Genomic DNA, 23,051 nt, shown 5'->3' with positions numbered 1-23,051 from the left:
GGAGTTCAGGAAGTCTTCCTAGAAGAAGCAATCCCTAAGCTGAAGATGATGGGCATTAGCAAGCATGGAAGAAAGGCATTCCAGACAGAGGGAACAGCATAAACAAAGATGTGGAGATTTGAGGGCACTGCAAGTTGAGCGTTAGAGTACAGGTAGAGGGATGTGAGATTCTAGAGGTGGGGGGAAGAGATCGGGAGGGCAATGATGTGCCGTGTGGGGGAGTTAGGCTTTTGATTATTAGGCAATCATGAGCCTTTGAAAGATTCTAAGTATGGAGAGCAAAACTGAATTTTTGCATGTTAGAAATATTACTTGACAGTGGTATGGAGGATGTGTCAGAGATGACACAATTGCAAGGCAAAGATGAGAGGATTTGGAATAATCAAGGTGAGAAGTGATGAAGCCTTCAAGTAAAGCAACATCAGTGAGAACAGAGACAAGACATACTAAGGACATAGCAGGCCTGGGCTGGAATGAGCAGCAAGAGTGCAGGATTTAAGTAAGTACTCATTCTCAGAGTCATGCAAAGTGTGAGTGTCTCCCTAAATTTCGCACCTTAGGTTACTTGCTTCTCTTACCCTGGTTCTGGCTCTGGGACATAAGAGTTCTGGATCTAGGTGACCAGAGAAGCAGGAAAGGAGGAGTCAAAATGCCTTCAAGGACCCTGGTTTGGACAAGCTAAGTTGTGAACACTTGAGCTTGAGGTGACAGGTGGAACATTCCTGTGGAGGTTTCCAGTGGGTAATTTAATTGTAAATATCAAAAGTTCCTAGGCGGGCTGGGATGTCCACTATAATACTCATTAGCAGTATATGACTGTTTAAATTCCAATGAGTGAACATGAAAAATTCTGTTCTTCAGTTGTCCTAGTCACATTTCATGTGCTCAGTATCCATGTAAGGCTAGTTGCTACCGTATTGGGCAATGCAAATATAGAACATTTCTATTACTGTAGAAAGTTCTGTTGGAACTAGACCTAACTATGCTAGGTCATGAGAGTTTTCCCATTGCTCAGCCTCACTACAGATAATCCTAACCTTAGGCTTAAAACTGTATTGAGGACTGCTTCAGAAGTCTGGCTAAGAGAGAGGAACATGGATCATTTTGTCTGATTGATTTTCTTGCCTCCAAAACACACATTTGACATTTTAACATCATTATAAAACCTTCCTACAAGCTAACTCAGAAGCTCATTTTATTTTTTTCAGGGCAGTCCAGGTTCCAGAGGCCCCCCTGGGGGATATGGAGAGAAGGGCTTCCCAGGAGATCCTGTAAGTTACTTGGGTCTAATTGGCTCTGAATTATGTAGTTGCTCCAAGTTCCCATCTCCTTTATCTTTGTTTCCTGCTAACTCATAGGCAAAGGCTGGTCTTGAGAGTCAGGGTAGGAGGTGTTGACTGAGACTTCGTTGCTTGGGAAAAAAATCTGTGTGCATCTGATCTTGGCTGAATATATTGGAAATTTGGAGCTGGGAACTAAGGTTCCATCCTAATCATCCTTAATGTTATGTTGAGACTTTCAAGTTTCTTTTGGGGGAGAAATTTTCATGATTTTGCTTATTGGGCGTCTAAACTTACAGAGTCCCTATGTGCAGACTTGATTAAAAGGGAACCTTGTTATACCTCTAAGGAAGTGTTGTAAACATGTTTGGACTAGTGCATCAGTGAAGCTGCCAATACAGAGAAGAGAAAATCATCATCACTTCGGCAGGCAGTCTTTAGCAAGCACTCTTATCACTTCATCTGTCACCAAACTCTCTTCAAACTTGGGAAAATATTTCCATTTCTTTCAAAATTGTATGAACTTCAAATATGGAGAATTTTCTCTCACCCCTCCTCACTTAACCTGAATTAGCTCACTACTTGAACATTGTTCCATGGTATTTGAAAAAAAAAAAAAAAAAAGCACTGATATTACTGATATTTCTTGGTTCTAAAATACTTTTGAAATCTTCCTCTAGGGTAATCCAGGACAAAACAGTAACATCAAAGGACAAAAGGGCTCCAAAGGAGAACAAGGAAGACAAGTAATTGGATCTGTTTTATATACATAGATTCTATAGATCTATTTACAATGTATGAATGATTAATTCTGTTACTGAGCTGAGACTTTCATAAATTCTAAATTAATTATTTAGTAAAATATGTAACCCTTCTATAATTTGTAGGTTACACTTCTATCAATAAAATTACTAGGTTTCTGGCAGGTGATATTATATGGGGAAACTGATAATCAGCAGTACATGTTGATATATCATTTTCCTCTTTAAAAGATATATATACTCAGTAGTGTTGATATGCAGAAAGATTCTAGCATGACACATTTGTTCTGCTGTTTTAATAGTACCTATTAGGGTTTCTATGCTAATGGAGTTATTCCGAATCTTTTGCCTTAACATTTTGGGGAACCAATTGTATTTCTAGGGTAGAACTGGACAGAAAGGGATACCAGGTGATCCTAATTCCAGAGGAAGTAGGGTAAGTATTTTCATGAACATTTATTTTCCCCTTTGTATCACTTAAAGTTGCCACAGAGGCATTCACAATACTTGCCGCTGCAGAGTTGGCTGACCCAGGACTGATACATTGGTACTACTGTCATTTGGGCCCAGACAATGTTATGAGGGACTATCATGTGCTTTATAGGATGTTTCAGAGCATCCCATTCTCCACCCACTAGATGTCAGTAGCACTCACTCCCCCCAAGTTGTGACAGACAAAAATATCTGCACATTTTGCCAAATGTCTGGGGTGAGGGTAGTGAGGAGTGAAGACAGATGGTGGCGGTGGGGGTTTGGGGGTGGGGAAAATTACTCCTTGTTGAAAACCTCTGTAACAGTCTGCCTTCCTCTTTCCACCTTCCAGAAGCTTTTGAATGTCTTTGGAGAGAGTGCCTTTAACATGAAAGCCCTCCTCCAGTAGCTTAGCACCTTTGGGCTTCTATAAAAATATGAATTGGGTAAATATACTCTCTTTCTCTTCAAATGTCTCCAATAGGAAAGAAGAGTCACAGGTAAATTCTTCCCAAATAAATCAAAACACTGGTGACTAGAGCCAAACCTGTAGCAACCTCAAGGCCCCTGGGCGTCTTTATAGCATCTTTTGTGATATCAAGCCTAAAACAGGGATATGGGATCTCCTCTTCTTTTTAAGGAACAACCAAAAAATCGCTTTTCTTTTTGTGGATGGCTGAAGTGAGAGGGGACATTTCCAACGTGTTAGAAACCCTTTTACCATGCACTAAGAACGGAGATTATAAAAAGACAATAATGCAGAGCATCCTAGATTTGGCCCTGAGCTTTGTTCAAGAAGGAACTGAAAGTGCTTGGCTTCCTTTTCTATTATAGACTTGGAGTCTTCTCATCACTTTGACGGCTGTGGCTGATTGCCTTTCTCTCTGGAATAGATAGCAGAGAAATGTGTTTTAATTCCTCTTGCCTTTATTTATCTTGAATCATAGAACTTAAGGGATAGGATCTACAGTCAGATGGCTTAGGCTTGCTGGTGCTTCTGGTAAAAATTCTCTGGGACTTTGCCCTCTTCTCCACACAAGAGAATTAAAATTAACCAGAGGAAGCAGGAAAGCAGCAAGATGTACTACATGCAATAAAATTTAAAGATAAATAGATATTTTTGTTGGTTTAAGAGAAAATGCTCTTAGTTTGAGATAGCTTTATATCTGTCACCATCAATCAAGCACTTTTTGAAAGAGATGCTAGGGATGAGGTTGGGGATTACTACTTGGATAAACCAGCCAATGACTTTAAGTCACTTCAGACACAGCAGGCTCTCAGCCTTCTTCTCCCATCTTCACCTACTTTCTTGCCCAGCTCCTACCTTTGTAACTTCTTTTCATCTGAATTGAACAAGGCAATGCCTGAGTGGCTCAGTGGTTGAGCATCTGCCTTTGGCTCAGGTCATGATCCCAGGGTCCTGGGATCGAGTGCCGCATTGAGCTCCTTGTAGGGAGCTTGCTTCTCCCTCTGCCTGTGTCTCTGCCCCTGCCCCCCCCCCCCCCGTGTGTCTCTCATGAATAAATAAATAAAATCTTTTTTTAAAAAAAAGGTAATGTAAATATAAAAGAGCACCAAGATTTTCTACCTCTTCCTTACCTTTCCAGTGAAGACCAGAATTCTCTATAAGGGTCAGAAGATCTTAAGTAGATGACAGATTTGAAGAACGCAGGCAAGCATAAGACACTGCCTCCTGTGTGATAGAATTGCAACTTAGGCAAGTGAATTGTACTAGCTGTTGCCCAAACAGTGGATTGATGTGCTCAGAACCAGAACACTGGAAACAACATTCCAGACCTCTTGTTTTTAGCCTGCCACACACAAGTACTTACTAATAATTGTGTTTATACTTTTATAGAGTTTATTTTGTGCCAAGTCCTGATCAGATCACTTTCAAATATTAAATCCTCATAACAAGCCTACTAGATAGATACTGTTATTATATCCATTTTATGGATGAAACTAATCAAGGACCCTTGGGCAACTTGCCCAGGATCAGGATAGGTACCAAGTGGCAGAACGGGAGTTTGAACCCAGACCTACTTACTCCAGAGTCTGGGGTCCTAACCTTCTGGCTAAGGCTTTTTGCCCAACTGCCCTATGCCACACAGGCTTTAAAGGTCAGCGTCAAGTCAAGAGAGCCTGACTTCTAGGGATTCCTGGGTGGCTCAGCGGTTGGGCACCTGCCTTCGGCTCAGGTCGTGATCCTGGGTTTCGGGATTGAGTCCCATATCAGGCTCCCTGTGAGGAGCCTGCGTCTCCCTCTTCCTGTGTCTCTGCCTCTCCCTCTCTCTCTCTCTCTCTCTCAGTCTGTGTCTCTCATGAATAAATAAATCTTTATTTTTTTTAATATTTTTAAAAAGATTTTATTTATTTATTCATGAGAGACAGAGAGAGAGAAAGAGAGGCAAAGAAACAGGCTGAGGGAGAAGCAGGCTCCATGCAGGGAGCCTGACATGGGACTCAATCCCAGGTCTCCAGGATCATGCCCTGGGCTGAAGGTGGTGCTAAACCACTGAGCCACCTGGGGTTCACTAAATAAATCTTAAAAAAAAAAAAAAAAAAAAAAAAGCAAAGCACCTGACTTCTAAAGACACATCCCTAACATATTGTTTGTATGTAGAATAAATGTTCTTTTGTCTTTTTTAAAGATTTTATTTATTTATTCATGATAGACAGAGAGAGAGAGAGAGAGAGAGGCAGAGACACAGGCAGAGGGAGAAGCAGGCTCCACGCAGGGATCCCGGGTCTCCAGGATCACACCCTGGGCTCAAGGCAGGCGCTAAACCACTGAGCCACCCAGGGATTCCCTCTTTTGTCTTTTTTAATGGAATTATGACATCACAGGGTAACGGTGGCCTCAACATCTGTTTGCTGTTTTTTCACTGCTTTTTTATTAGTCACATCAGGGTACAAACAGCTGCCAAGGTACAAGGGGTAACTTCTCCCAAAGGGCATTTGCATTTTGAAAGGAGAGCCCCTGAATCAGGGCTAGAACCCCAGTGGAGGAATTCCAATCATCAGCTAACCTGGGAGAGATGATACTTGGTCAGGTAATTCATTTGAAGGAATTCCAGAAGGTAGGCAGTTGAAAGAAAACTGATTCTGAAATAATGCCCATGACTACCTTTCTGATGCATGAATAGAATTTTTTAAAAGTCTTTGTCTTATTGCTAAAGTAATCGTAGTTGTTTATCACAACACAAAGTAAATTAATGGTTGAGATGTTCCCAAGCTCACTCAAAGGGGCAGGGATGAGGGGGGCACACGGGTACAGATTTTATTGTTGCTGTTTAGGAAGGAAGTTAGGGTGTGGGGTCTGAATCATCCGCCTGATTGTTCTCTGGAAAGGACAGAGTGTGGCAAAGCAGCCACGAGGGGGAGGGCCTGAGCTGGCAAAATGGAAATCACCTCTGGTTAAGTGTAGACAGATTTCTGCCTCCGGAGGATCAGCCGTTTCTCAGATAAGCACGCAGTGCTGTTGGAACACTGTATAGTGGAGCAGACCCCATCAGCCACTTCCTTCCTGTAGAATTCCATGGACAAGCCAACAAAAATATCTATTTTCCTTTAAAATTTATTGCATGGGGAAGCCTGAGTGGCTCAGTGGTTTAGTGCCGCCTTCAGCCCAAGGCCTGATCCTGGAGACCTGGGATCGAGTCCCTGTCGGGCTCCCTGCATGGAGCCTGTCTCTCCCTCTGCCTGTGTCTCTGCCTCTCTCTCTCTCTCTCTCTCTCTCTCTCTCTCTCTGTGTGTGTGTCTCTCATGAATAAATAAATAAAATCTTTCAAAAAATAAAATAAAATAAAATAAAATAAAATAAAATAAAATAAAATAAAATAAAATAAAATTTATTGCATGTAGTACATCTTGTTGCTTTCCTGCTTCCTCTGGTTAATTTTAATTCTCTTGTGTGGAGAAGAGGCCAAAACTTCCATGGGCCCATGTGAAGCCCTGAATCTAACAATTTTTACTCTCCTCTAAGATACGTTCAGGGCGTAGTATACAGAAAGATGATTGGACACAGCTTGTTCTCCTGTAGGAAGCCTCTGATTAGCAGGCAGTGCTTTGTGGGATTTGCTGAAGAGGGAAAGAGGCAAGACAAGTTCTTCAGAATGATCTGATTTCCCAAACAGCCTCCCAAATAATTGTCAGAGATTGTTCGACTGGAGCTGGATCTGTAATGACTTTCACACTGGCTTTCAATCAATCCCCCAAATGTTAGCCTGTAATGAAATGCCCAGGGTGAAAACTTGTCTTTGGAAAGTGCCTCAGGGAAGCCATTTCTGTGAGCTACTCATTACTTATGTCTGTCAGAGAATGAAACAGGCTGGTTTGCCTCTAAAGGCCCCTCCATCTGGATACATACACAACCCTAACACTTTTGCCTTTTCTGTTCCAGGGAAGGGAAGGCCGAAGGGGGTCCCCAGGGGCCTTGGTAAGTACCCTATTCTTTCTGCCCTCCATGGTAGATGGTTCCAAGGAGATTCCTCATATGCCGATGGCACTGGGAATGTAAGAGCATTTGACAGGGACTTTGTAGGAAGTGCAGAACATTAGGCATGGCCCCACCAAAGCTGGGCAACACAAGGGCCCCTCAGTTCAGCTGCTAGGAACTCGACAGGCCTGACCTAAGGCAGAGCCCCCTTCACGGACATCTCATAGACAAGAGGACCTGAGGGCCATTTGACTGCTTTTCACATGCACGCAAGGAATCGACTGCATGAGAGTGAAATTCTTTACTAGAGTCAGAAATAATCTTGTATTCATTTTTCAGTATGGAAATGAATAAAATCCTAGGCAAAGTAAAGGGGGAGCCAAGATTCAGTCAAAATAGTACCCGTGTACTATGTATTACGGCCCTAGACAGTATAAAGGGAGAATCTGTATGGAAACTGTGTAGAGAAAGTGTTAACACTGAAAATTCATTCATTAGGGGGAGCCGGGAAATCCTGGACCTCAAGGTACCCAGGGAGCTGACGGATTACAAGGCCCACAGGTACGTTGAAGAATTTCATAAATATTCGTAAATAATGCTGAGTTATTCGGATGGGGAGCCTGTGGGTAGTTCTGTATAAAAACAAATAACTGAGAAGTGTTTAATATGCTCTTGCTCTCCTCCATGGTTCATGCTTCTGGAATTCTACATTTCCCATCATGGGAGAGTGATTTCGCTCCATCAAACCTGCTCCTGTTTTGCATTTTCCTCCATTGAATAGAGGAAATGGATGCTCTTGTGTTCACCTAGTATTGTATCAATTTGTTAGTAATGAATTATTAAGGCCTTAATATAATATTAGTAATCAGTATCAGGATCAACAGATTGGTTTTCCCTAACCGAAGCCCTGCACACAGATCCCACAAAGGAAAGTTAGGAATTGGAAATTGTTATTCAACTCATCTAAAGCTAATTCACAGGGAGTGAGTGTGCTTTTAGGATATTACTGATAGGGCTTTACTTGAGCCATTTTTTTTCTTGGTCATACCATTACTGATATGGACATTGGAGTCAGGATATCTCTGTCTTTCATGTTAGAAAGATGCTGGGGTCATCCCTAGATAATGGCTTTGTAACACATGGTATTTAGTTATCTTATGGAACTCACTTTAAGCCACAACTTGTCTGGAAGGTGTGCATAGCCCTAAGACCTTCTCAAGAATTCATTTTTCTTTTAGCAAGTTTCAGATGATTCACACTAAGGTGGAATTTGCTTTCTCTTGAGGGTTCCAAGGTCCCTGAATCAAGCCACCAGCTAGCAAATCCTTTAAATTGAATAACCATGGAACCAGCCTAGATCCATCCCCAGGCTTTGTAGGGAGAGGGGTGATATTACCTCGGCTACTCCGGGGTCCCTTTGATACTTAGAGAGTGAACCAAGGCTAGTCCAGTGGATGCAGCCACCATTTTGCACTGGCAGCCGGGGTCATTTTATAGCTGGTGCTTTGATGGTGGAAAACTACTAACACTTCTAGTTTTTTCTTCCATGTGAGAGATCTATACGAGAACCATGTTTGATGGTAAATATAGTAGAAAATATGATTAAATTCCCTTGCTAAAATGTCCTTTTGTGTTAACTTGAAACAAATTTTCTCTCTATTTTACACATTGATGATGAGCATTCTGGCCCAGGTAACCTGCCCCAACAAAGGAATCCATCTGACTGTTGTTTACGTCTTACTTCCTTCTTCTAAGGGTTTTATTTCTTCTTTTGGTCTCCTATCCATTTCTTCCTGTCAGAGGGGATGGAGTCTTAGACCCAGGGAAGGATTCCTTGATAAGATCTATGCCATTGAGTCGGGGTCTCCTCGCCATTCCTATTGTAAGATATGCTTAAACTCAGATTTAAAGGTCTACTTGAAGGATTGGAACAGTGCTTTTCTGTGGACGTGTTTCAAAAGTATATTTTCATTGCTTCACTGCACTATGTTTCTTTTGTTATCACCAAAGGGATTAAATGGAATTCCTGGCAGGAAAGGAGAGAAGGGAAGCGAGGGGCATAAAGGACCTCAGGTAAGTGACTCAGGAACCTTAGAGTCAGCCATCTCCAGTGAGACCATTTCCTCTTATTTCAAAAACATTGTAATATATAGTTTATTTTTATGTTATCTACATATGGGGCATTTTATTTTTCAATCAACTTGGGTCAAAAAATTGGGGACAAATTTTTAACATAGCCTTGATTCCTTGCATGTCTCTTAAGCCATCCTCTCTCTACTTCACTGGAGGTTTACTGAGAGGGCACAGACCCATCACATCAGCCTGAGGAAAGCATTTAGAAGAATATGAATCTTGCTGACTTGCGGACATTTCAAAACCTGATACACTATTCAGGTTTTTCTGACTTTAAAAAATCTAGCTGTGTCATGTGTATCTCCATCGATGGTAGATATTTGAAATTGAGTCTACAAAGATGCCTCGCTACCCAAATTGATTTGATTCCTCAGTTCAGCTTTGAATTCACCCTCTGAATCTCTTTGGTCCTTGAGTTTCTGGCAGTGAGTAATAAGAGTTGGGATGGTGAGGGAGTCCTATGAAAAATGTTCTGAATTTGTTCACTTCTTTAGCTCTCCATAGCAAGACTCAGAAGGCAAGGAATACATGTGTTTGCCCAGTTATTATTGTAGCATGTTTGTGGAAGATATCTTTGGCCATTTGCATACTGGGACTGAAACACATTCTGTTTTGGATGTACGCATGGTGCAGTGCACACACATGGCAATGTCTTGTTCTCACAAAATCAGTTCATCACAACAAATTTGCTGCATTTAGAAATAACATTTGTCATGACAAGAGCACCTTTTTTTATTTCTCACTAAGGCCCCATATGAACTAGTGGAATCCCTGCTTATGCAGACTTGTGGTCTTCTAATCGGGTCTATACCCTGAGTCACCTGCTTTGAGTGCAGATGTCTCTCTCCCCTGGGTAGCTGGGTCTCTAATTAAGGAGGCATCAAGGAGCTGTTGAAGGGCAGCCTGGGTGGCTCAGTGGTTTAGCACCACCTTCAGCCCAAGTCCTGATCTTGGAGACTCTGATCGAGTCCCACTTCGGGCTCCCTGCAGGGAGCCTGCTTCTCCTGCCTGTGTCTCCGCCTCTCTCTCTCTCTCTCTCTCTCTCTGTCTCTCATGAATAAACAAATTGTTTTTAAAATCTTAAAAAAAAAAAAAAGGAGCTTTTGGAAATGACATGAAGAAAGCAAACCTAATCTAATGCCTTTTCTAAGAATTCCTACAGTGACAACATATGTGTCTCCCAATTTCATTCAGGGCTCTTCTGGGCCAGTGGGAGCTAAAGGGAATGTTGGAAGTCCTGGGCCTCCAGGGAAAAAAGTAAGTGTTATCTCTTTAAGATTTCAAATACTGAGAAAAAAGTACCTCCCTTCTTTTCTTGATTTCCATGTTAATTCCTCACGTGATCTAGACACCATCAACCACCTACCGGCTTTCTGCTGATTCATTCTTTCCCTTCCATTGAGGAAAGAATTTCTAACTGCTTATCTCTTCCCTGAAACTGCTCCATTTCACAAAGAGACACAGTGATCTCAAACATCATAAAATAACTTGAAAAATCTCTTCACTTCCCGATTTCCTGAATGCATGAATATATGTGATGGCAGAGTCTGACAGGGAGAGAAAGGGTGTCCAGACTGAAATCTATTTGTGCATACAGTTCTCTAATTCACCCTACTGTCTCTGAAGTGGCTCTGTTGGAGAAAGTCAGACAGCAGACTATTGGTCCATTCAGAATCCCACTCACCTGCTTAAAACCTTTCAGTGGCTCTCTTCTCCAGCTTGGTGAACCTGGCACCTGTGCAGTCACCCTGGGGCTGAGCTCAGAAAGAAGGGCCTCATGCTTGATTTAATGCTCTGCTTTCACCATCTTGAAAGTCTTAGTTCGATTTTACTGATCTTGAGCTTTTCTTGTCTCACTTACTAGGGAGAATCTGGAATTCTTGGAGATCCAGGGCCAATGGGGCAAGCTGGACAGAGAGGAAGACAGGTATGAGGTTTTAGGAACCTTGCTTTTTTGCTATTCTAAAGACTCAGTTCTGTGGCAAAGAGAGGGGGACTGATGCCATCAGCCTAAACACCTGCGGTATTGAGAGGTATTTTAGGACCTCCTAAGAAGATACTGGGACATCCTCCCACGCCCTGCAGCTCTCATTCTACAGCTAGTGTGTCTGTTAAAGCCAGTGGAAAAGAGGGCATGCAGAGAGGATAATGGATAAGTTACAGTAGGATATTTCAATATTTTCACAACCAGTATGGCCATATATATTCATGTCAGCTGAAAAATAGCACTGCCCATTTCTCTCCCTGTCTTGCAAATCTCTAGGGCAGCAACAAGAAGAGGGGAGTAGAGCCAAGAAATGAGCCATCTGTTCTAGTAACTTTGGCTGTACCAGCATATCTGTCCATGGAGCAGCCAATATAGGATATTTTTTCATTTCTTTTCAAAAATAATGTTTATTATAAATGTTATATAGAGATATTGTAGAAAAATGACTAGGCATAGAAGATGAGAAATGGGGAAGAAAAATTACCCATAATCTCACTCTTGACATATTTCTTATTAACATCCTAGAGATACCAAAAAAAATTACTCCATTTTCCCCTCTTAAAAGTGTATCATGATTATATTTCTGTTATTATATTTCCCCCTAAGCGTTATTTTTAATAGCTTCAAAATAGCCTACTGAATATGTATACCTTAGTTCATTTGACCAACCTCTTGCTATTGAATACCTGATTTATTTTCAATTTTTTACTGCCATAAACAGCACAGCAATGAACATTCTTGAATCTAAATTTTTAGACAAAATCATAATTTCTATGTAGAAATTTCTAGAAGTAGCATAACTGGTTCAAAGAATGTATGCCTATTTAAGTAAAGTTGAACTCTTTTACAAAGTGCCCTCAGGAATATTCAAATGAAAAAAAAAAAGAAAAAAAAAAGGAATATTCAAATGATGTATGTACCATGTGTTATGCAGGAGAAGGCACGCTTCGGGGCATCCACACCCATAGTGGGTTTGTCACTTTCTTTTTTTTTTATCTTTACCAGTTTTATTAACAAAAAATATTATCTCATCACTATTTCAAATTGCATTTCTTTGGTTATTAGTGAAGATGACATTTTTCCATATGTCTATCAGCCATTTGCAATTCTTCTTTGGGGAAATTCCTTATCTATGCCCTTTGAATCAGCTCCTAATATTCCAGGGAAGTAACTGCTACTGACTCCTTTGGTCCTGACTGAGGATTCCTCTGCCCCCACAGTGTTTGCGGACTAGAGCTGGCCAAAGTACCAGGCAGGGTACATACCAGGAAATGAGGAGAACTTAGCAATGTGCATGGCCCTAGAGTTCAAGGTCACTGATAAGGCCCCCCTACCTGGAAGTCCCCAGTGCTTCTCTTCTGATACCAGCATAGATTGCGGCTAAGTTTCACTTTTGAGAGATTAAAATGAACTGATATTTTCACAGGGAGATGATGGCATCCCAGGCTATGGTCATATGGGAAGAAAGGGCGTAAAGGTAAATATGGAAAGCAATTATTTCTTTAATTGATGGAACAATTGATGCAATAAGTAATACAAGAAGAAACAATCATACTGCAGAAGTGGTCTATTGATTTATTTATGTTTTCTGCTGCAAATTGTAGGGCCCAAGAGGATTCACTGGAGATATGGGGCAAAAGGTACTGTACGTATGACTTTCTTTCGAAATGACCATGATTTTGGGGCCTGCATGGCCCAGTGGTTGAGCATCTGCCTTTGGCTCAGGTCATGATCCCAGTTTCCTGGGATTGAGTCCCATGTCAGGCTCCCCACAGGGAATCTGCTTCTCCCTCTGCCTATGTCTCTGCCTCTCTCTCTGAATAAATAAATAAAATCTTCAAAAAAAATTTTCCATTATCTTAACTTTCTACTTGAGAATTAAGATTAAAGAAAAAACAAAACAAAACAAAAACAAAAAGCAGGGCAATCGTTTTGCCAGGGCTTCACCAACAAAGGACCATACTTAACTACTATGGATCTTTAAATTGGAAAAGATTGTCCTGTCCTTCATGGCTGGATATCCCTGGTCTTGAAACTCTACCTCTATACATCCTCTCAAGTTTAGTCCTTCTGTCCTCTTGATTTCTCTGCCTCAGGGAGTCTCATTCCAAACTCTTGGCTTCTGCTATTGCTATCTGTTCTTTATCATTGTAGCCTTCACTGCCCTTCACCTGGAAGGTGACAACAGTCTTCTCATTGGTCTCCACTTCCACCTTCTCACTGCATCGGTTAGTCCCAAACACCACTGTCACTCGGTATCTTCCACAGTGTAACCTACTCATGTTCCTCTCCGGAGCAGTTTTCAGAATTCCTCGTTGCCTCCCAGATTGAAATCCACCTCCATGCTCTACAACCAGACATACCTTCCATTTCAGTCCGAGTGGGTCCTGTTATGTCTGTTCTTATACACTGGAATTCTGGGATAAGATTTCCTTTTTTTTTTTTTTAACGTGTCCTATCTAGAAGAGTGTCTTCCAATAGTTGGTGCTCAAATTAAAATACAAAATATGGATTACAAAAAATTGAATGTCTAAACAAATCAAATCAACTATAGGAAAACAGTCAATTTTTGAATCCTCTTAAAAGTGCTTTTAGGGACACCTGGGTGGCTCAGTGGTTGAGGGTCTGCCTTTGGCTTAGGGCATGATCCAGGAGTTCTGGGATAGAGTCCCACACTGGGCTCCCTGCAGAGAGCCTGCTTCTCCCTTTGCCCATGTCTCTGCCTCTCTCTCTGTATCTCTCATGAATAAATAAATAAAATCTTTTTAAAAAATGCTTTTAATGGATGAATTACCAGAAGAGATTCTTTCTTTAGCTAAAGAAGAGTGCAAAAAGGAACTATATAAAAAACTATTAGGATAAGAGTTCTCATTATAGAACACCAATTTTCTAATAAAGGGAGAAAATTTGCATATTTCAATTTAGGGATAAATGTGAAATTAGTTTTTTGATAAACAGGTGCTAAAATTCATTTCTCACCAATATCAGAGTAAATTTTTTTAACCTTCAGCTTTTTCAGAAATGATTCATGAATTTAGGAAGTAATTAATGATTTAGTATTTTCTGTAGTTAATACTCCATATGTTTTCTCTAATACTCATATGTTTTTCAAGGATTTTTTTCTTTAGATACTTTTAGTAACTGATTGGGTAGCCATTGCCTTGATATTTATGCATAAATATTTGTATTCTTAGAAAATTAAAAATAGTTTGGGGAATATTTAAGTGTATTGATGACTTTGTTCCAAGAGACAGGAGAAGTTGACATTTACTGTTTAATATATAGTATAGTTATAAGATCAATTCAATATTATATTAGAGAAAATTATTTTTATTCTTTCATAGTAAATATTTTAATATCTTGATTTCTTATATCTGAATTTTTAGGGTGATGTTGGTGATCCTGGAGTTCCTGGAGGTCCTGGACCCAAAGGATATAGGGGATTAACAGTAAGTGACCTATAATTGCAGAAATAATAGATGTTTCCTTGGAAGACTCTGGCTTTTGTGTTGTAATAATAAATGTGGATTATTGATCTAACCTAGGGCCACTGAAATGCTATTCCCTGACTGTGTGACCTTCACCACACCTTTTCAGGGTCCCTATTTCTATAACATGAGACTTGAACTTGACACCAAAGATCACTTTCAGCTCTAAAATTCTCTATGGTTCCATGAATCTGAACTATTTTAAAGATTTATAGATTGATAACTGGCTGTTCCAAGAACTGTCAGTGCCTTTAGTATTTTCTAAGACACATTAAAGCCCAGAATATTAACCCTGAATGGAAATGCAGCGGACTTCTTCCCACTGTGTCCCTGAGAGTTTTCTGACAATTCCACTACCCATAACCAAGGTCATCTAGGGTATTCATTTTAAGGAAGGCTGTTGAGATCTTCTAATTATCATAGAGTAGAATGTTACAGTTTTTTTAAAAAACAAAACGCTGAGCCAAGCATCTTTTCATTTTGAAGTGTGGGTATGATATCAGTGGTCATTATCAGCATGAAAGAAATGCAATTCACCAGATATTTTCCATCTGGCTGGATAAATTTCATTAGCATCCGTATCCAACACCCAGAAGCATGAGAATGGCACCACCCACCCATATCCTTTTATGTATGGGGAGAATTATTTTTTGTATTTGATCCTTTGCAGATGGGAGGTTTTTAATTAGATCTCTGTGTGCCCTAGTATATTTGTTTGTTTGTTTGTTTGTTTTTTTAGTACCAATCCTAGTTTATGACTAATTTACATTCCAATGCACAACCAGTGCCAGAGCAAAGTATGTCACTAAATGGAGAGGCTAAGAGGGAAATGGATGTTTTCCAATGGTTAAGAATGGCTATTTATATTATAAGTAAGGCATTTACTTGACTTCAATTAATAGTTGCTTTCTTTAAAAACATTTTTTTTCTAAGGAGTGCCTGGATGGCTCCATGGGTTAAGTGTCCGGCTCTTGATTTCAGCTCAGGTCATGATCTCAGGGTTTTGGGATCAAGCCCCACATCGGGCCTGTGCTCAGCCTGGAGTCTGCTTGAAATTCTCTCTCTTCCTCTCCCCCTACCCCTACCCCTGCTCATGGGGCTCTCTAGATAAATAAATAAAATCCTTAAAAAATGTTTTTTAATTGTAAAGTCTCATTAAAACTGAGAGAGTTCGATAGACAGTGTAAAAACTAAATCATGTTCCTATCTGCAGCTCACTGTTGGCCGGAAAGGTGAGGAGGGATCTCCAGGACCCCCAGGCCCTCCTGGACGAAGAGTAAGTACACCATGAGAACTAAGTAGCCTATACTGGTCTCTAGGATGTTCCCTGGAAGGGGTACAGAATTTAAAGTCAGACCGCTGGGTTCAAGTCCAAATTCTGCTTCTTGCTAGCTGTGTGCCCTTGGGCCAGTCACCTGGTCTCTCAGTTTACTTCCAAAATGGAGACGACATATCCTGTCCTACCACCTCAGAAGGTAGCTGAAGATCAGGTTCTCAAATGTGAGCACTCTTTGTGAATGATAAAGCTCAATGCAAATATTAGCTGTTACTGGTTTTTTTGTTTGTTTGTTTGTTTTTGCTAAAGCTTAAAAATAGGGATGGGAAAGCATAAGCTTCATAAAGGTGTCCTGGCAAAGTTCCATCATGCATGACAAGTTGGTGGTTTCCCAAATCACTCTTGTTGCCTTCCCATCTTCAAAATGTAGACTCCAGAGAGATTTGGAAATATAACTGCAGCTTCCCGCTATGCTTCCACTGCAAGAGAAATGTCACCTCTGGAAGCATTCCCAGGCAGAGTCAGGCACATCTCCCAGTGATGAAACATCCATATCTCTATTTTAGTGCCTCTCATGTTATCATAATGATTTATTTACACACCTCTCTCCCCTGATGAACATAATCGGGTAAGAACTAAAAGTTGCCAACACCTGGGTTTGTGTAGGAGGTGCAGGAAGCATTGTATACAGTGTGGAGAAACAGTTTATCTTGTTTTGTGCATTCTGAATGTTTTATGACTACCTGCAGGGGTTCTTTGACTTGGGATCTTCTAGAGAAAACTAAAGCATGGATGTTTTGTGGATGACAATAGAATGAGAGTCAACTGGCTGTAAAGGATACTCTAATACATCCTTTTTCTTTAACATTAAGGAACTAGTGAATATGTAGCCTCCTGGGTGAGAACCTAGTCTCTGAGTCATACTGATCTGGTCTGGATTTCTCTCCTTTCCAGATTCTGGAGCTCCTATGTGGGGGTCCTGCATCTTCCCAGCCTAGTGCTTGGCACTACTGGTCCACTAGAGTATGGTTTCACTGTCTTGAGCTTGCTGGTCTGCCAGAACACAGCTTCTCTGACTTGGACCCTGCTGGTCTGCTGGAATCAGATTAGCTTCTTTGTCTTGAGCTCTCAATCCTCAGCCTCTGTTTAAGAGCTTGCTCAAATTCTTCTCCAACTCTGTCCTTTAGGACAGATGCTCTGAGCTCTGATCCTCTGTAAGATGTGGGCTGCTTATCTATTTATTAGTCAGAAACTTCCTCTCTCTGTTTAAATGTCTGTGCATTCTTTTCTGTCTTCTGCAATAGCCTACAAAAGGAAGGATGAAACTCTGCATCTCTTAGTGAGACATGTAATTTCCTGATTCTGGTCAGGAAGAACCTGGGCTCCCAGTGGGTAGAATTATAGATGCCACACTTCTGGATAGCACCAGCAGCGCACAATGGGCCATCTCAGCATTCAGCAGACATTTAACTGTTTATTAGGTGGATTGATGCATGGATGGTTGGATGGATGGATGGATGGATGGATGGATGGATCAACGGATGGATTGATAGATGATGGTTAGATGTACAGATGACCCAGCTGTCATTCAGAATAGGGGTTCTTAGACTGACATCCCTGGTTGAGCTTCTGAGGCCAGTGAAATTGTATAAGTGTAAGCTTGTAATAGCATTTTCTGGAGCCAGCATACTAGCATTCACCAGCTGCCCAAAGAGACCTATGTGCATTGAACATGTTAAGAACCGCTGCCAAGGAGAAGGCTGATCCTGATAAAGGAAGTAATAAGGGGAAAAGAGAAAATTTCAAGCTGTGAAAAAAAGCATTGCCATTTTTTTTAGGAAGCTTCCTTGATTCATTTCAGGCAATTATGTGTACTCCTTTGTTTATAACCTCTCACATTTATGAGCTTACTCTTTGGTGTAATGCTCTTCTTTTGTGTAATGCCTATTTTGCCCTGTAAAATGTCTCTGGTTCTTTCACATATGTAGAGGTTGTATGCTACCACCTGCATTTTAAATGGCTTGATTTGTAATACATCTGTACCTCTGAATTCTCAATAAATTCCTCTCCTTGTGGCATGCTTTGGGAAGCCTGTTGTTTACATTTCAAGTTTTCTCATGAGAAGTACCTTCTAAGTGTTATATCTTTAGTACAAACATCTTTAAAAAATACTTTTGGGGCACCTGGGTGGCTCAGTGGTTGAGCATCTGCCCTTGGGACAGGTCATGATCACAGAGTCCTGGGATCAAGTCCCACTCAGGCTCCCTGCAGGGAGCCTGTTTCTCCCTCTACCTATGTCTCTGCCTCTTTCTCTCTGTATCTCTCATAAATAAATAAAATCTTTAAAAAGAAAAAAGAAAGAAATACTTGTTTCTTTACTTTTCACCTACAAAAGTAATTCAGTTCACTCTGAGCAGACATTAGCTTAACTGATCTAACACTGAAACAAAGAAGTTTGCACCTTGATTAAGTAGGGACATAGCATTATAATCTACCAGTTCAGGAATAATTTAATTGCTCTCTGCCAGCTGTGTTTTTAAGAATGAAGGTTTTTTTTCTTTACTCTTGTTCTGTCACTCAAATTTACATACCAATAACTTGCTCTGGTTTTGTTTTCCTAGGGCATGAAAGGCATGGCAGGGAAGCCTGTATATTCTGTACGTATTCCTTATTCACAAATGAAAACCTAACCAGTCCAATAGCAAATAAATATGGCAACTCAGAGGTCGCTGTGCTCATGTTTCTGTTCTCTTTTTCTTTTTTTATTTACAGCAATGTGATCTGATCCAGTTCATGCGGAACCATAGTCGTGAGTATCTGTGTGTCATGGAACAAGGGAGTCGGTGTATTGGTGAGGGCCCTTAGGAGATGTGGTGTGGGTATGCAGAATCAGTAAACTGAATCCACTGGTGGCATGCGTCCTCTACAACAGGCTTGTCCCAAGTACTTGCTGTAGGAACAGCTCACATCAAAGGTGGGAAGGAAAAGGGTATAAGTAAAAGACTCATGAAGTGTGATTCATATATGAAAGAAAATGTGCTTATGGGAAACAATTAGAAACCAACTCAAAAGTTGTGTGAATTAGCTCTCATGAATACAACAATTTTGTACAAAGGTCTGTGAGGGATAGTGTTAAAGGGATGAGCGTGGGGATTTCAGTTGAGTTAGTTACTGAGTCAATGAAGTCTCCTTGGATGGGATTACTTGAGTCCAGTTATAGGAAAGTGATGGGGAGAGGCAAGAGAATAATTTCAGAAGAGGAATAAAGCAGGAGTCAACAGATTGTCTTTGGTTATGAAGAAGGGAAATGAGGTAGAAAAAGCCAAGTGATTTCATTTGTGAAAACTTATCCCAAGGACATAAAGTAAAAGAAAGAAAAATGATAGGCAAATAAGTTGTTGAAATATTATTCATTAGAACAAAGTGAATGAATATACCTTTAGACTGTTTGCACTTAGAGACTAGTTAGGCTATGGTGTATCATCTTCTGATCAAATACCAAGCAGATGTTTTTTTTTTAAGATTCAATCAGAGTATGAATAATACTGTCATTAAAAGGAGAAAATTATATTGGATCCTTAGGATTTTTACATATAGGTAAATATGTACATAAAATAAGTTCTAGAAGCAAAAGTAGAGAAATGTAACAGCTTACTTTATTAGAATGGTAGAGTTTTAGGTGATTTGTCTTTTTTCATGCTTCCATTTTGACTTATAATGAGGCTTATACAATCACAATCAGAAGAATGTAAGATGGGAAAACTGGAGAGACCTAACCTAAGGAGACTGGATAACAATGTAGGCATTGCAAGTGTGAGGCAAGAAAGAACAACAACAAAAACAAGTTTGAGATATGTGTAAGGCCAGAGCAGGAGAGGCTTAGTGCCACTGTGGAAGAGAAGGCAGGAGGAACTGGGAAAGAGAATCTCTTGGTAGGAAAATAGGATGACTCTAAACATTTTAGAGGCAGGGAAATGCTGTGTGGGCCCTAAATTAAATGATCAGCAGGCAGCTAAATAAATGGACTGAAATAAAAGTGAGGGTCAAGAAAGGAGACTGGGATGTTGAAGTCATTTCACTCCTTAAGGTCACAGGGATAAGTGAGGTCCTAAGGATGTGAAATACAGAAAAGGAAACAGAAAGCCAAAGGATGAACCCAGGAAGACATCTTAGCAGAAAAAGTGGAGCCAAAGGACAGCAGTGGCATTACAGAGATGAGAAAGTCCCACAAATATGGGGAACTTGAAAAGAAGCAAGAAAAGGTCAATGGACAGAAGATTCAAAGGGAAGAGACTTAGAGGGAAAGACATTGCTCAAGAAATAGACAGGCTCTCCAGCACCCAGAGGAAGTGAGAACCAGGGTCTGGGGCCCCAGGTGCAGGGCATAGGACAGAGGGAAAACCATTGTAGGGGAAGGAAGTTCTCAGGAAATCAACAAGTATCTTCCCAAGGAAGAATGAAGGATGAGGAAGTGGTGAGGGAGATAAACACTGGCCTGTTGAGGATTAGGGATTTGAAGACAGTTTTCCAACCCTGAATGAAAGGAGTTAGCTGGGAAATTAGGGGGCCAGGGGAATGTGGGTTCTGTGACCAGACAGGGTGCTGATTGATAAGAACAAAACTCCAGAATGCAGAACCCAGATGGAATTTGGGTGACATGTCTTTAGAGCTAATTCAGAGGGCCTCATTTTATAGGTGCTTTCATGGAGGCCCTGTGGGGTTGGGCTCCTGGTCTAACACGTTTGCTCTTCAGTCCTATAACACTGCACTAAGGCCAGTGACTGAGACCCTACCCCCAGAATAAAACAAGAGCTCTAGGGGGCTGAGAGGAATGTGGAGTAGAGGTGGTTGTGTTAGGAGTCAGTTGGACATGTAGGTAGTCAGGGCCAGGGTCTCCAACAAGAAAACAGGGAGTTAGAACAGCTAAGGGGAAAACTCACTAGCATCCTGTTTTACAGCTTAGCATCCTGTCTAGCAGCTTCTGCAGAAGTGACTTTCACAAAACATCTCGAAACAAAACAATTAACCATAAAACATTGGTCACTTTCACCAGTTGAAGCAGTTAAGTCTTCAAATGTCAGCCCAAAAGACCATCAACATGTGATCAGTAACCAGATAGGTAAATAGGTGCATGATCAAAGCCCTGATTGGCACACCTTAGGAGCCGATCCATCAGTTGTAAATAAAATAGGAGGACCCAAATGATTAGAATTTTGGAAGGAGGGGGCATAAGTAAAGAAGATTTTTAGGAAAAATAAACATACTAAAAGAGATCAAGTAGTTTCCCCTGATGTCAAGCAGCTTTGTCACACTGAAACCCAGACAGAGGTGTCTGTTTCTAGAGCCTGTGTTTCTAGCCTCACAGCTGGGTTGAAGGTTAACAAATGTAGGTTCTCAGAGAAAAAGGGATCCTTTGCAGCCCTTGAGATGCAGAGAAGGCTGTGGGTTCTGAGTCCCATCTGTGGTGGTTAGCATCTCAGCAGCCACAGTGTTAAAACAATCAAAAGGTGTTAATAGGGGTGACATGAGAAAGCATGAGCTGTGGGACAGCAGGGTGGAGGCTAGGTTGTTGCCAGTGCTAATAAAATATTTTATTATATCAGAGTGACTCATTTGCTTTTTAAGAACTGAGAAAAATGAGCAAGGAAACTGTCAGGCCAGTGCTTTCTAAAGATTTACCAACATCTCCCTCTGATTGGTCCCCTGCTTACAGAGTAAATCACTTAGAAAAACCAGATGCTGTTTTGCTCAGGAGAAATCCTTGGGGGCTTTCCCTCCTCTCTCTAGATAGGATATCACTCAAACACAGGAGCTGTATTTTTTAGCAAAGACCAAGTTTATTTGGAAAACCCCATATTTCTGCAGGAAAAGAGAGGTTCCCAAGGTGTTCATCTGGGAGGAAAATAAGCCCTCATATTTTAGCCTTGCCTTGCTGAATGACTCTCAAGGCTGTAGGAAGAGAGACAAAACAAATCGAATTTGAGCTATCTTGCCTTTTAATCAGAGGCTCATCTATTCTGCTTCTAAAACAAGTGATCAGTGTTTCAGATTTCAACTGGGATTGTGCTGAAGTCTGCTGGTCATGGCTCACAAGGACAGAAGGTCAGGAAGGTTCACCCATTAATAAAATTCTGTGTACGTGTTCCCCAGGCCTCCAACCTTGGCTTCCTATAATTTAGGAATTAGCCTTATTTGCAAGTAGGGTCAAATAAAATATTAAGCTTTGCTGAAATTTTGTTCTGGGGGATTATTTTTAGCCTGTGTGCCAAAATGTAACAGACTCTTCTCTCTCTTTCTCTCTCTTTTTTAATAGCCTGTTGGAAAGGTGAGTATTCTTACAATACTGTGATTCTTGCTGAAGTAATTAACTGCATTCTGACAAGACCAATTTGAAAGAAACTCTCAGTCCCATGGAAGAAAGGACTTCTTCCTTCTATGCAGACACGGCCATCTTGGGATTATAATTGTCAATATCATGCTTCTACCTGATTGTGAAATAGTGACACCCAGCCCTAAGCCCCTTTACACTGTTGTGCTTTCTACGTCCTATCTCCATTCACAATTCAGTTTCTTTATGGAATAGGCCCTCTTTGCTGGGGAATTCAGGAATGGGGCTCTGAATGACCCCATTTTCTTGCTCTTTGCTGACCCTATGGACAATGGCTTCTTGGATGGGTGATGTTTCCTTTCCTGTCTCTGACCCCCACACTCATCATTCATCTCACCCAAGTGCCTACCACTAATAAGCTGACCTTGCTGTGGATGGTCTTCTGGGGGCCTCGACCACAGTGGGTGTCACATAGCACCTTAGGTCTCTTGGACTCCATTGCCTCTGAAGCCAGTTGTCAACATCAAGAACTCCTGGTCTTCCAGAAGCCTGCTGTAGTAGACCCATAGAGACCTATCCCAAAAGTTTGAGCTTATCCTAAAGTTCGGCATCATTAATTTCAATTCTGAAAAATAAACAAACAAACAAACAAAAAACCCCACCAAAAACCCTTTTACATGTAAGTGCCCAATAAAACTTAATTGGATTTGAATTACATTTATCAGGTATCCTGCTGGGCACTAGGAAAAGGAAAAAATAAATAGAAACTGGTTCTGCTTTCTGGGAAAATCTGTAGCAATAGGTCAGTTTTGAAGATACTTACCTATCACTTCTTCAAAAATTTTTAGTACTAGGGCTAAGATGGAAAAAATACTTAATTTTTCATATT

The 23,051-nt window shown here is 40.8% G+C and overlaps 1 protein-coding gene and 1 long non-coding RNA gene across 7 annotated transcripts in view; one reads left to right on the top strand and one right to left on the bottom strand.

Moving 5' to 3' along the window:
- LOC140614041 (uncharacterized) overlaps nucleotides 1-4,266 on the bottom strand; it is a 49,934-nt gene extending 45,668 nt beyond the window's left edge. For all 6 annotated transcript variants that reach the window (XR_012014932.1, XR_012014936.1, XR_012014937.1 and 3 more), the window contains exon 1: nucleotides 4,112-4,266. This is a non-coding gene — a long non-coding RNA (uncharacterized lncRNA). The remainder of the gene's footprint in view (nucleotides 1-4,111) is intronic.
- Nucleotides 1-23,051, top strand: part of COL6A5 (collagen type VI alpha 5 chain) — a 129,710-nt gene that overhangs the window by 71,909 nt on the left and 34,750 nt on the right. Inside the window, exons 18-32 of the mRNA XM_072792814.1 lie at nucleotides 1,209-1,271; nucleotides 1,961-2,026; nucleotides 2,424-2,477; nucleotides 6,915-6,950; nucleotides 7,449-7,511; nucleotides 8,961-9,023; nucleotides 10,278-10,340; nucleotides 10,948-11,010; nucleotides 12,497-12,547; nucleotides 12,675-12,710; nucleotides 14,457-14,519; nucleotides 15,772-15,834; nucleotides 18,456-18,491; nucleotides 18,607-18,643; nucleotides 22,148-22,159. Of these exons, the coding sequence (XP_072648915.1) occupies nucleotides 1,209-1,271; nucleotides 1,961-2,026; nucleotides 2,424-2,477; nucleotides 6,915-6,950; nucleotides 7,449-7,511; nucleotides 8,961-9,023; nucleotides 10,278-10,340; nucleotides 10,948-11,010; nucleotides 12,497-12,547; nucleotides 12,675-12,710; nucleotides 14,457-14,519; nucleotides 15,772-15,834; nucleotides 18,456-18,491; nucleotides 18,607-18,643; nucleotides 22,148-22,159 (769 nt within the window). The remainder of the gene's footprint in view (nucleotides 1-1,208; nucleotides 1,272-1,960; nucleotides 2,027-2,423; nucleotides 2,478-6,914; nucleotides 6,951-7,448; nucleotides 7,512-8,960; nucleotides 9,024-10,277; nucleotides 10,341-10,947; nucleotides 11,011-12,496; nucleotides 12,548-12,674; nucleotides 12,711-14,456; nucleotides 14,520-15,771; nucleotides 15,835-18,455; nucleotides 18,492-18,606; nucleotides 18,644-22,147; nucleotides 22,160-23,051) is intronic.

Source organism: Canis lupus, chromosome 22, assembly GCF_048164855.1.
Source record: "Canis lupus baileyi chromosome 22, mCanLup2.hap1, whole genome shotgun sequence".
NCBI classification, from domain to species: Eukaryota; Metazoa; Chordata; class Mammalia; order Carnivora; family Canidae; genus Canis; species Canis lupus.
The sequence above is the reverse complement of the archived record's forward strand: the minus strand, read 5'-3'. Positions and strand labels throughout refer to the sequence as shown.